The sequence below is a fragment of the Podarcis vaucheri genome (genome assembly GCF_965113315.1).
Source record: "Podarcis vaucheri genome assembly, chromosome: 17".
NCBI classification, from domain to species: Eukaryota; Metazoa; Chordata; class Lepidosauria; order Squamata; family Lacertidae; genus Podarcis; species Podarcis vaucheri.
In genome coordinates, this window is record NC_138755.1 from 11,101,741 (window position 1) to 11,114,622 (window position 12,882).

General features: G+C 49.9%; 1 protein-coding gene across 6 annotated transcripts in view; it reads left to right on the plus strand.

Annotated features, from left to right (window-relative positions):
- PNPLA6 (patatin like domain 6, lysophospholipase) overlaps positions 1 to 11,266 on the plus strand; it is an 84,209-nt gene extending 72,943 nt beyond the window's left edge. For all 6 annotated transcript variants that reach the window (XM_082204555.1, XM_082204556.1, XM_082204557.1 and 3 more), the window contains 6 exons: positions 4,279 to 4,427; positions 5,628 to 5,780; positions 6,863 to 6,979; positions 8,463 to 8,559; positions 8,951 to 9,066; positions 10,357 to 11,266. In XM_082204555.1, coding sequence (XP_082060681.1) covers positions 4,279 to 4,427; positions 5,628 to 5,780; positions 6,863 to 6,979; positions 8,463 to 8,559; positions 8,951 to 9,066; positions 10,357 to 10,437 — 713 coding nt within the window. In that variant the 3' untranslated portion in view covers positions 10,438 to 11,266. The remainder of the gene's footprint in view (positions 1 to 4,278; positions 4,428 to 5,627; positions 5,781 to 6,862; positions 6,980 to 8,462; positions 8,560 to 8,950; positions 9,067 to 10,356) is intronic.
- The last annotated feature ends 1,616 nt before the right edge of the window (positions 11,267 to 12,882 follow it).

Below are 12,882 nucleotides of genomic sequence, written 5' to 3' on the forward strand. Positions count from 1 at the left end.
CCCCCCGCTGCCTTGGACTCTCTGATGAAGCCTCTCTTCAGGTTCTTGTCAATGAACGCTCGCAACTCCTGCATTTCCCTGTCTGACATGGCATACAACTTGCCTACAGGAAGCTGTGCTCCAGGGAGTAAATTGATCTGGCAATCAAAGGGCCTATGCGGGGGTAGTTGGTCAGCTTCCTTCTCGCTGAACACGTCGCTGAGATCCGCATACTGTGGTGGCACCTTCCCCTTCTCCATTACTTCAGTCCCTGCTAGGGTGGCTTGGGCCCCTGCTGACCCCTTTTCCCCCCTGCAGTGTTCTAAGCAATGTGCTGAACCGAAGGAAACCACTCTTTGATGCCAGCCCACCAGCGGATCATGTAAGGCTAGCCAGCTCATTCCCAAAATAATGGGAGCGCCTCCCAAGGTGGCCACATTAAACGCTATCAGTTCTGTGTGCCTTGCCACCCTCATTATCATTGGGACGGTCTGCAAGCTGACTCCTCCTCCCAACAGTTCCCTGCCATCGATCGTGGTCACCTGCAGGGGGTTGCTTAAAGGGATAGTCTGTATCTGATGTTCAGCAGCAAACTCCTTGCTCATAAAATTGCAGGAGCTGCCTGAGTCCAACAGCGCCTTTATTTTTAGGGGGTGTCCATTTTGCAGCTCTAGCGACACTTCAATCACTAGAGCAGGTCGAGGAGCTTCTGGCACGGGCACTTTCACTGCTCTTTGGCCTGGCTGCAGTGCCCTGACTCTGGCAACCAGGCGTTGGCTTTTACCTGCTCCGTTTCTCCCTGCTCTTCCCCCTCAACTGCTCCCCCCATCCCTTGCCATTCCTTCCTCTGGGGGCAGACTCTGGCAAAGTGGCCTGGCTGTTGGCAGAGATAGCATTTCCGGGCTCCCTTTCCCTCCTTCTTCGCCCCCTCACTGGGCTTTGAAACTGCGCGCGCGCGGGCTGTTCCGATTTCCATCGGCTCTGCCGGCGGGAAAGCTGGCTCAGGAATGTCTGGAATGCGTAACTCCTTCCAACGTTCCCCTCTCCCTTCCCGCCTCTCCAAGGCTCTTGCCTCCTGGCGCGCTCCAATGGTCAGCGCAGATTTGGTCAGCTGATCCATAGACACCGCCCTGGGGCTCCTGGCCAGCTCGTCCTTCACAGCTGAAGAAAGACCTTCTTCAAATAGCATCTGAATTGGTGCTGCCGCTAAATCCCACCCCAATCTGTGAATCAGCATGGTAAATTCAGTCCAGTACTCACGGACAGATCTGCTTCCCTGCTTGCAAGCCATTAGCTGTCTGCGCACCACCCCTTCCTCAATATCGCTGGAAAACATGATATCCATTGCACGAAAGAATTTCATAGTGTCCTTTAGGATATCGTTGTGCGTTGCCATCAGGGGTCGAACCCAGTCCCGCGCCCCCTTCTCAAGATGCCCAATTACGAAAGCAACTCGCGATTCCTCATCAGGGAACTCATCAAACTGCACATTCAGGGCATATTGCATCTCAGTCCTAAAGGCATGGTAATCCTTGGGGTCCCCCCCAAACTTCTGCACCAATCCTGGTACCTTTCTGGGGAACTGAGTGGTTCTCCCCTTTTTGTCAGCATCCTGAGCCCTTCTCTCCTCGAGCCTCGCCGTCTGCAGCGCAAGTTGGACCTCCAACGCTCGGTATCTTTCTTCCAAGCTTGGACCAGCTCCACCCCCTGCTCCTCCGGCTCCGTGTCCGGCTGGGTCGCTCATGATGCTTTCTCCTGCACAGGCAGCGTACAGAGACTGTCAGACTGCTGTCAGGAGATGATTAGCTGCTTGTGCTTAAAATAGTGCCCCTTCAGAGTTTGTGCGGCCCCACAAACCTCTGTGTGTGACAGAGCTCCTCAGACATGTCTGCTCTAGTCACTAGTAGAGTCTGACAGTGGCTGCCTGCGGAAGCGCTTCCAGCAAAGAAGTTCCTTAACGGAAACGCGTCTCCTGGACTCACGACGTGGCAGCTTCCGGCGAAGCAAGGGTCTCCCTGCAGTTGCTTCTGACACCTCCCCGCTATTTTCGCTGGAAGTGTCTCTCACCCCTTTCTCTCCCCTGCTGTTTCCTGCCTGTGCTGCTGCGTCTCTCTCAGCATTACTGAGATCCTCCTCCAGAGACCCCTCGCTCCCCCTCCTTGTCCCTGCTTTAGCTGCTGACTCTCTCCCAGTCTTTGGGAGCCCTACCACCTCCCTTTCCTCTGATGTCAGTTCCCTGACACAAGCCCATTGAAGGATTAGCGCTATTAGCGCTATTAGAGGCTTTTAGCTGCTTTTAGTGGCTTATCTGCTGATTGGATCAGCTGATAAGTGGCTTAGCGGCTTAGAAAAAGGGGGGGAGAGGGGGAAAAAACCAGCAGGAACTTGCAAGACATTGTCTTCTTGCGAAGCAAGCCCATAGAAGATTCGTTTTGCGAAGCACCTCCAAAACGGAAAACTCTTTCGTCTAGCGAGTTTTCCGTCTTGCGAGGCATTCGTCTTGCGGGGCACCACTGTGTGTGTGTGTGTGTGTGTGTGTGTGTGTATAGCCTGTTTGTTTTCCCCTCTGTCACTGGTGGGAGCCCAGGTGGGCAGGATTTTCAGTTGGGAAAGGGTTAAAAGAACCTTTCTGCCTCAGTCTCAGTTCATATCAGCCCTGTCCCAAAGCATGACTACTTTTAGCAAAAGAAAGACGACGCTAGAAGATTGGATGGTGACTCTTCCGCACTGCACTTAGTTTGGCTCTGAGTATTCACCAGACTACAATTCCAGGTTTCCTCCCAAGTTTGTACTGCAGATGGACTTATGATGGGTTACTTCCTATTTTGCCCAATGCCTGCACTGCAAGAGGCAGGTATGTAACACGGCAGAAGGAAAATGTGGGCGTCCCTCTTGTTCTCAAGATCTTGTGCAGCAATGCCCACTCCGGAGCAACGGCTGGCCCTCAAGGCAGCCCTTTCAAAAGTCATTTCACGTGGGCTACTGCATGTTGCTGGACATCTGTGTTTCTGCTTCTGGTCTATTGCTGAACTCTCTCTTAACACTTATCCTTACCCTGCCTTTGTAAAATTCAGACTCGTGGTTTTTCTTCCTCTGTTCGGTGGAGCTGACGCACACTCGTAGTTTCTTTTCTTCCTTTCATATCTCAGGAAAGGCTGTTGATGTGTTCCGGGTCTTCTTTTATCTCTGTAGCCTTTGTCTGATCTCCCCCCTGCCCTGTTCCCCCCATTCTCAGCTTCCCTCCAGATTTGTGATAAGGAAATTGCAACCTCCCGGATGAGGTCATCTCAGTGCGGATGCTTCCCCCAAGCTGCCTTGGTTTTGTCCGATGCTTCTGTCCCTGCAGCCTTGGTTTTCTGTGCTTGCAGCACCCAATAGGCCTGATTGACTGGTGCTCAGCTGCAACCAGAGCTCTTGTGATGGCTGAGCCATGTTCTGATACCAGAAGAGATTATGCATTCTTTCAATATGAATCCCCCCCTCCAAAACATCTCCCTCTCCTTAGCCACTCAGCACCTTCAGGGTTGTCACCATTCACTGCCCATGTGGTTGTTTTTCTAAATCTATTCAACACCGTAAGGGCTAGAAAGTTCAGAATGCTGAATCCAATCCTATACTAGACATTAAACGCAGTGGATGCCAGTTTAGACTTTTCTCCAAACCACATGTGAGCAAGATGTTGAATCCGAATCGGGACTTGTTAAAAGAAATGGTTGAAAACCATTTTGCGAACCTGATCAACTAATGATTTAGCATCCCTGGATGTTAAATTTCAGGTTCTTTCATTTCCTAGAGCTCATAGGAAGGGAGTCTGGGTGAGGGGCTTGGCTCGGCTACCTTAACTGCCCCTCTGCAAGCTATGCTGCCGTTCCTCCAATTCAGGCAGGCCGGTAAGCTCTAGCTGCCTTGCTGAGCGAAGCCAAAGGAAAAGTTGGCCTGGTTTACTGGCTCGCATTTCCCTTCTCCAAAAGCCAATAGAGAAAAGAGATGGTGCTGTCTCGTGAGGCTGCTTAGCTACTGGCCCAAAGTTTCGGCATATTTAATAGCTGTGCGGCTAAAAAGAGATTTGGCAGGTGACTCCAGCAACTCTTCCATCCACTCACAAACCCTAAAGAGGTTTGAAACGAGAGAGATTCCCCTTCTGCAACTTGGGGTACCGGCAACGCTCTGCCCTCTCCCACCGCAGCTCTCTGATATTGTTGTGATGCTCTTAAGCATCTCCTGTGGCCCGTCCCTTTGGAAATCCAGGTTGCTTCCATCTTCCTGAGGCATCTCTCTCTCTTTCTCCCCTTGATGCAGCTGACATTGCCCGCAACATGGGTGCCAAGACGGTGATTGCCATCGATGTAGGTAGTCAGGATGAAACAGACCTGTGCAACTACGGAGACTGCCTGTCCGGTTGGTGGCTGCTTTGGAAGCGCCTCAACCCCTGGGCTGAAAAGGTCAAGGTAAGGCCACCCCACAACTTCCTGATGAAGATTCCTGTCTAGGTGGGGCTCATTAGTTACCAATCTGTCACATCATTCTTCTTTCTAGGCTTTCAAAAGTTGTTGAATCTCTTGTTTGTTGTCTAGAAAGCACGAATCGGGAAGAAGTCCTCCACCTTAGCATTACTTCCAAGATAATAACTCTAGTAATACATTTTAGGACCTTTTCAAATATTGTTGGAGGGGTGGTCCTCTAAATGCATAGATCTTTTCTTTGTGAGGGATCTGGTGACTTTTTTGCACCGGAATGCCAATGTAAATAGCGAAACATTAATTACTCACATTACTGCTTTTATATGTTGCGATATATAACTAGATGATTAGGGACCCAGGTGGCGCTGTAGTCTAAACCACTGAGCCTCTTGGGCCTACGGATCAGAAGGTTGGCAGTTCAAATCCCCGCCACGGGTGAGCTCCCGTTGCTCTGTCCCAGCTCCTGCCAACCTAGCAGTTCAAAAGCACACCAGTGCAAGTAGATAAATAGGTACCGCTGTGGCAGGAAAGTAAACAGCGTTTCCGTGCTCTCTGGTTTCCGTCATGGTGTGGCAGAATATGGCAGCTAGACTGGTGACTGGGAGTGGCCGCCAAGACCACATAACACCAGTCCTAAAAGACATACATTGGCTCCCAGTACATTTCCGAGCACAAATCAAAGTGTTGGTGCTGACCTTTAAAGCCCTAAACGGCCTCGGCCCAGTATACCTGAAGGATATCCCCATTGTTCAGCCCAGACACTAAGGTCCAGCACTGATGGCCTTCTGGCAGTTCCCTCACTTTGAGAAGTGAAGTTACAGGGAACCAGGCAGAAGGCCTTCTTGGTAGTGGTGCCCGCCCTGTGGAACACCCTCCCATCAGATGTCAGAGAAATAAACAACTACCTGACTTAGGAACCTGTTTAGGGAAGTTTTTAATGTTTGGTGTTTCATTGTGTTTTTAATATTCTGTGCCCAGAGTGGCTGGGGAAACCCAGCCAGATGGGTGGGGTATAAATAAATTATTATTATTGTTGTTGTTATTATTATTCCTTGCACTACACAAGGTTTGGGGGGAAACAGGGAATTGGGGAAATGGCCAGAGGGAACACACACACACACAAACACACACACACACAGTCACCTTGTCTCTTTGTGGCCACAGAGTGCCTTTGCCCTTTCCTTCCAGGTGCCCGACATGGCCGAAATCCAGTCTCGCCTGGCCTATGTCTCTTGCGTGCGGCAGTTGGAAGTGGTGAAGAGCAGTTCGTACTGTGAGTACATCCGCCCTCCCATCGATCGCTTCAAAACTATGGACTTCGGCAAGTTTGACGAAATCTACGTGAGTCCTGGGACCCCAGCTGGGCCTGTTCACATCCTTAGATATCAGGAGGGTCGTCCAGTCATAATGGCTGCCTCGTCCTGCTGACCCACAGAGCTGGAAGGGGCCAACGCTCTGATCAGGAGAGAGGGATAAATACAGTGTTCCTGGCGAGAAATCTGTTCTTCCTTTTCAGAAAGCTAAACCTCTCCAAACCATGCATACCTCCTTAGGAGAGTTGAGCCTTGGAAGGGATTCCCAGTGTTCATTCTCAGCCTGGTTTAAGCTGTGTTTTCACAGCGCTCAAATTCTTGAAAGAGAGATGTCAGGCCTCCTGGCCACCGACAAAAGATTGGCAGCATCTCCAGTTGCCGGGTGGGGTGCAAATTAATCGCGGAAATTGTGCTCATCTCCTTGAAACTCTTTTGGAGTCCTTTCATTTATTTATTTGGTTTTTCGAATTACAGTCTTACAATGACATAGCCAACATACAACAAACTTCCCTCCTCCCCTTTGTGGGTCCTATTGCTAGTCACTTCCTCCTGCATCTTTTATAATACTCCACATCTTTTAGGTCTCCATTATATCCGAAATTCACCATTAAACTACAAGTGTTGATTCAATCCTGCTAACAAATTTAACTGTTTACAATGGTTTTTAAGATAAATTATACATTTTCCCCGTTCTTTATTTAAAAATGTAAGATAAGTTATAAAGTCCCCCCATTCTTTATTTAAAAATTTGGTCTTCCTGGTTTCTGATTTTTCCAGTCATTTTTGCCATTTCGGCATAACCCATCAATTTGATCTGCCATTCTTCTCTGGTCGGGACTTTATCTTCTTTCCATCTCTGGCCCAATAACATCCGAGTCCTTAGATGTTCTTTAACTTTTCTTCACTGTTTGGTATGACAAGGGACCCCCCACCCCACCTCCAACCCTATGTTTGTTACAAATTCTGTGTGACGTGTCATTTCTATGGACACTGTAATCTCCAGTCAAAAGGTCTTGGGGTCTGCTGCAAAACCCCCAGAAGAACCCTCTTGAAACTTCCCTATAAACCCAGGAAACTCTTAATTTACTTTTCTCTGCCCTTCTCCCATAGGACGTAGGGTACCAGCATGGGAAGGTGGTGTTTGACGGCTGGTGCCGTGGCGACATTATTGAGAAAATGGTCAAGGATCGGCATTCGGCAGACTTCTATGAGAGTAAACGCATGGATGTAAGTCGGGGGATGGGGGATTGGGAAGGAGCCAAAACAGCCCTCACCTGGGGCCCTTTCTGCTTGGCCCAGTTCTGGTTGTCTTGACTCAAAAAGGGTATGGAGGAACTGGAAAATTCAAGAAAGGGCACCCAAGACGTTTTTAATGTTTGATGTTCTATCGTGTTTTTAATAATCTGTTGGGAGTCATCCAGGGCGGCTGGAACAAAACCCCCATGAAGGAAGGTTGCAGCGTTTGGGACTTTTCAGTTTAGGGAAAAGACGAGTCAGCGATTACACGATAGAACTTTGTAAAATGATACACAGTACAGTCATACCTCGGGTTGAAGTAGCTTCGGGATAAGTATTTTCGGGTTGTGTGCTGCGGCGACCCGGAAGTAACGGAGCGCGTTACTTCCAGGTTTCACCGCTCGCACATGCGCAGACAGTCAAAATGACGTCACACGCATGCGGAGAAGCAGTGAATCACAACCCACGCGGACGTGGCTTGCATTCGCTTCTGGATGCAAACAGGGCTCCAGAATGGATCCCATTTGCATCCAGAGGTACCACTGTACGGAGAAGGCATATAGAGAAAAGTTTCTCTCGTAATTAATGCTTGAACTCGTGGACGTCGAACGAAGCCGAACGTTGGAAGTTCCAGGATGGATAAAAGAAAGGACTTCTTCATGCTGCACTTAGTTAAATTATGGAAATCATTCCCACAGGAGGCACTAATGGCCCCCAACGTAGAGGACTTTAAAAGAGGATTAGGCCAATTCGTGGAGGAGAGAGCTGTCATTGGCTACTCACCAGGGTGGCTATGGTCTGCTCTCCACAGTTGGAGCCAATAAATGCTTCTGAATACCAGTGTATTCTTGTGCTCAGGCCCTGCCTGTGGGTTTCCCACAAGCCACTGCTGGACTCAATAGGCTGTCAGCCTGATCTGGCAGGCTCTTCCTATGGACTTAAGTTCTTAGCTCCAGGCCCCACTTTCTGCAAAATAAGAAAGTGTTGCTCAAAATATTGAACGTACACAGGACCTTTTGTGGCAGAAAATAAATCCAAATATGTAAATAAACAAATCTTCCCTACTGGAATGATTTGCTTCCAAACTAGGGAACGTTTTGCAGGCAGAACACCAACCCCCCTGATTTTGCATCTCCTAATTACAGTTGTACCTTGGAAGTCAAACAGCTTACTTCTCGAACATTTTGGCCCCTGAACGCCACACCCCCAGAAGTGACTGTTCCGGTTTGTGAACTATTTTTGGAAGCTGAACATCCGGCAGGGCTTCCGCAGCTTCCGATTGGCTGCAGGAGCTTCCTGCAACAAATCAGAAGCTGCGCTTTGGTTTCCAAATGTTTTGGAAGTCGAACGGACTTCTGGAACAGATTCTGTTCCACTTTCAAGGTACGACTGTACTGGCACGCACAACTTCTCCACCTCTGTGTTGTGCGTAGACCGTCTCAACTGCTCTGGCAACTTCCTTTCCTTTCCTCAGGTGCTGATGTGCCCCACCGCAGGATTTACAGACCTGGCTGAGATTGTGTCCCGCATCGAGCCAGCCAAGAGCTACCTGTCAGACAGCTATGCCGATGGTGAGTACTTATCGCTTAGCAGGTTCAAGTTAGTTCAGGTCCTGCTTTTAGCAATGGACTCAGGATGCTTCCAGCTGGAGGTATTTGTGAGCAGAATGTGGCATGTCTGACACCGCAGTTCCCATGTTCATCAAGTTAGCAAGTATATCTATATGTACATCAAGAAACCAGTGGCAAGACCTTAGCAAGGTTTGCTGGTGTTTGTTTTATCTCGCTCTTTCGTGCACGCAAGCACACACACAAACACACACACACACACACAAATAGGATGTGGGAGCACATCTGGAAATTTACAGCAGCAGTGGGAGGTTGGGCTGAGGGAAGGGTACTGCTTTTTGTCCAGCAACCAAAACCACAGCAATGAAGCGTCTTCTGTGTGTCTGCACACCAGGGGAAGAGTCCGACTACTTGACTGAGTACGAGGATGAAGGAATGGACACCGTGCGAGAGGAAGAAGGGCAGGAGCTGCTCTTTGCCCCAGCAGAGCCGAATGCTGTCTTTGAAACAGTAAGTCATCAAAGTACTCTGATTATAGGGCAGCCTGTGAAAATGTTCATCTGTAGCTATAGATAAACGAAATAGGTTTCCTCTGACTATAAGGGCCAACCTGTGCAGGGGGGAGCCAAAGTCTAGCCTTGAATGCTAGAGGGGGACATGGCCTCCCTTTTCCTGGGTCGGGGCATTCAAGGCTGCCCAACTGCTCATCTCTTGCTTGGGGCATCTTCACCAGCGAAACTGTCCTGCTGGTGCAGAGCATCTTTCAGGGACTGGACGGAGGAGGAATGGTGGGGACTGACCCCTCCTCTTCCAGAACCACCCTGGGAAGAGGAGGGCAGTATAGATTTAGAACAGTGGTTTGCAGAAGGGCATACTTCAGAGGCTGCAGAGGGGAGAAGCTGGGAAATATTGGGAGAGGAGCAGGAAGAAGAAGCAGCAGCACCAGGGGAGAGACAGCTGACAGGCTCGGTGTCTTTAGAAAGCATGCCAGGACCCCCCCCCAAGGACCCGGCATGCATTGAGAGTAGTGGAACGGAAAGCTCAGAGGCAGGCAACACAGATCAGCCAGTGCAGGGATGATGCAGAATAGGAGAGACAGAGGGGTGGGACTTTACTTGGAGCAACGCCATTACTGCAATACAGAGGCACTTTCCAAAGCCTCTCTCTGTGTTTATTGAATAAAGGGCTTGGTAAGAACTCTTCTAGAGGGACGCGGGTGGCACTGTGGGTTAAACCACAGAGCCTAGGACTTGCCAATCAGAAGGTCGGTGGTTCGAATCCCCGTGACGGGGTGAGCTTCCGTTGCTCGGTCCCTGCTCCTGCCAACCTAGCAGTTTGAAAGCACGCCAAAGTGCAAGTAGATAAATAGTTACCACTCCGGCAGGAAGGTAAACAGCGTTTCTGTGCACTGCTCTGGTTCGCCAGAAGCGGCTTAGTCATACTGGCCACATGACTGGGAAGCTGTATGCCGGCTCCCTCGGCCAATAAAGCAAGATGAGCGCTGCAACCCCAGAGTCGGCCACGACTGGACCTAATGGTACCTTTACCTTTTAAGAACTCTTCTTGTTGTCTACTCCTTGGCTGCCCACCGTGGGAGGGATCAGATTCCCTTGAAGCCTGACAGCATCCCACTGGTGCGTCTGCCATGATGGCAAGGTTTCTGTTCTGCTGCCAGATTGCCCTGCGGTTGCCACGCCTTCGATACCTGATTGCGTCCTGAATGTCACATCAAGTCAATGCCTCTCTGCGGTTCTCTTCCATAAACGCTGGTTTCACCGCTGCATTTCCCCCTTCTTTCAGGATGAGGAAAAGAGCCTACGATATCGCCGTGGGACTACTCATCAGGAAGCCGCTGCCCTTCCGACTACCCCCACCCCCTGAGAGGGGTGCTGCTACTTGAGCTAGAGAAACTGAGACCAAACCTTGCACTTGCCCTCCTGGGAGCTGCAGTGAGGAGCCCTCCAGATCACACCGTTTGTAACTTTTTGCTGCCTGGCTGGCAGGCACGCTGGCATCCCTGCAGGGCCCTGGTGTGTTCCTTGATCCTCTTGCGCCACGTCAGAAGGTGACCCGCTGGATTGAACTGTAGACCTCCCAGCACAAACTGAAGGATGCTGCCAAGCAGATGCTGCTCAGAGTTACCTGCCCAGGTGTGGGGATGGAGCCGGCCCCTCTGAGTGCTTTCAGGGTTCCTTGGCTGGACCGCTGCCTTTCTCCTCCAGCTTTCCCCTACTTGAAACAGCCCTGAAGTGGGCCGGAGAGTGGGGAAGGGGAGGAGAGGGCAGCATTTTACTTACACTACACTCCATTTTTAGGAAGGGGCCAGGGAGAAGACGTTGCAGATTCCTCCTGCGTTGGCCTAGTACCACGAGGGACTGGTTTCGAATCCTGCCCATCCCCAGACACTGCCCTTTTAGCCCAACCAGCTTAGGGAGGGATCTTGCACAGTGACCCGACAAAAGGAGGCTCTCTCCGATGCTGAGCGTTCCTAGTCAAAGCATTAACAGTTATGGAAGAACCACCGCCGTGAATAGGGTTACAGAAACATACCTTGTTCCTATGTTGACTTAACTTAATCCTGCTTTGAGCTGAGCCCTGACACTCTTTGGCATTTATGTTCCTAGCCTGCCTGAGGTTTCGGGCTGTGGCCACACAAACTGTTCTTTATTTTATATTTAAAAAGGGGAAAAAAAGAAACAAATGAAAAACCCACTTTTTCTTTGCTTTGGATTTACAGGAAAGAAATGCAGGGCTTATGTTTGGTGGGGAGGGGGGTGTTTATCATGTACTGTATTTATTTATTCCCTTTCCCCTTGGAATGCAAAAGTGCTGTCCGTGTGGTTGTCTGGCAGCCCCCCATCCAGGCCTTGGCCAGACCCAGGTCTGCTCATCTGCATTCAAACCATCCATATCCTGGGACCATAAAGTATTACAAGAAAACAGAGGCACCAAGTTGCCCCCAAGATTGAGGGCACCTTCAGAGCCACCCTTCTTTCAAGAAGATTATTCTGAAGCATTCTGCAAAAAAGGAGCTTTCAAGGTAGGCAGCTGACAGGTAGGGTAAGAGAAAGGGCAATTGAATCTTAGGCCTCTGACATTATTTATTTATTTATTTATTTATTTATTTATTTATTTATTTATTTAGAATTTATACACCGCCCTATACCTGGGGGTCTCAGGCAGTTCACAGAATAAAATCAAGATACAAAACCACAAAATACCTAATAAAAATAAAAACAACCCATCAAAAAACACATTTTTAAAGGGCATAGGATGTGAATTGGATCAACCAAAGGCCTGATTAAAAAGGAACCTTTTTGCCTGGTGCCTAAAGGTGTATAATGAAGGCGCCAGGCGAACTTCCCTGGGGAGAGCATTCCACAGACGGGGAGCCACTGCAGAGAAGGCCCTGTTCTCATGTTGCCAACCTCTCAAGGAAGAGGCACACGAAGGAGGGCCTCAGAAGATGATCTCAGAGTCTGGGTAGGTTCATATAGAAAGAGGCGGTCCTTGAGGTATTGCGGTCCTGAGCCGTTTAGAAATGTAAAAAATAGAAATGCATGCTAGAAATGCAATACCAGTGGGCAGTGGAGATAAAGATCAGGCTGCCAGGTGGCAGGAATAGAGCCTGAAAAGGTTAGATGTCAAAGCTTGGCTCCAGCCTCTGGGATTCTGTGCTTGGATGGCACTTTGTGTATGTGTGCCTGTGTGTGACTGATTGTCAGCAGTGCAGCCAGCTGGGTGGAAAGGGGGACAGGACACAGGGCTGGAGAAGTGATAAGAGGCACACGGCCACCAGGGCAGCTGGCTGTTTCCGCCACCTCTTCTGATTCTGGGCTTGACTTCTTGGCATCGGGCAAGAACCAGGCTGCTGATTAGACAGAGGCAGCTTCCTGTTCAGGCCCAAGACAGGGTGTGCGATGCGCTTTTCCTGCCCATCTTGTGCACCCAGGATCTTCCCTTCCTTCCGGCATGGCACTCAAATAAACACTTAGCAGCCTCTCCCCCTATTGCTGACCCCCAACCGCTAGTGCAGGGGGTGGGTATCTAACCTGTGTCTTTCCAGATGTCCCTGAACTACCATTTCCATCGTCCCTGACCATTGACCATGCAGGCCAGGTCTCCTGGGGTGGAAACAAGGGGGCTCACATGAGCCACGCTTACCCAGGAAGCAACATGGACTGATTTTTAAAAAAATCTATACATGTTGGATGTGTGCTGTATTGACGCAGATGGGTGACCCAGGTGAGTCTGTGGTTTCTTGGGGTGGCAGGTGAGATCTTGCCGCACCTTGCCTCCTCTCCTTGGCACAGCTTTTTTGTCGAT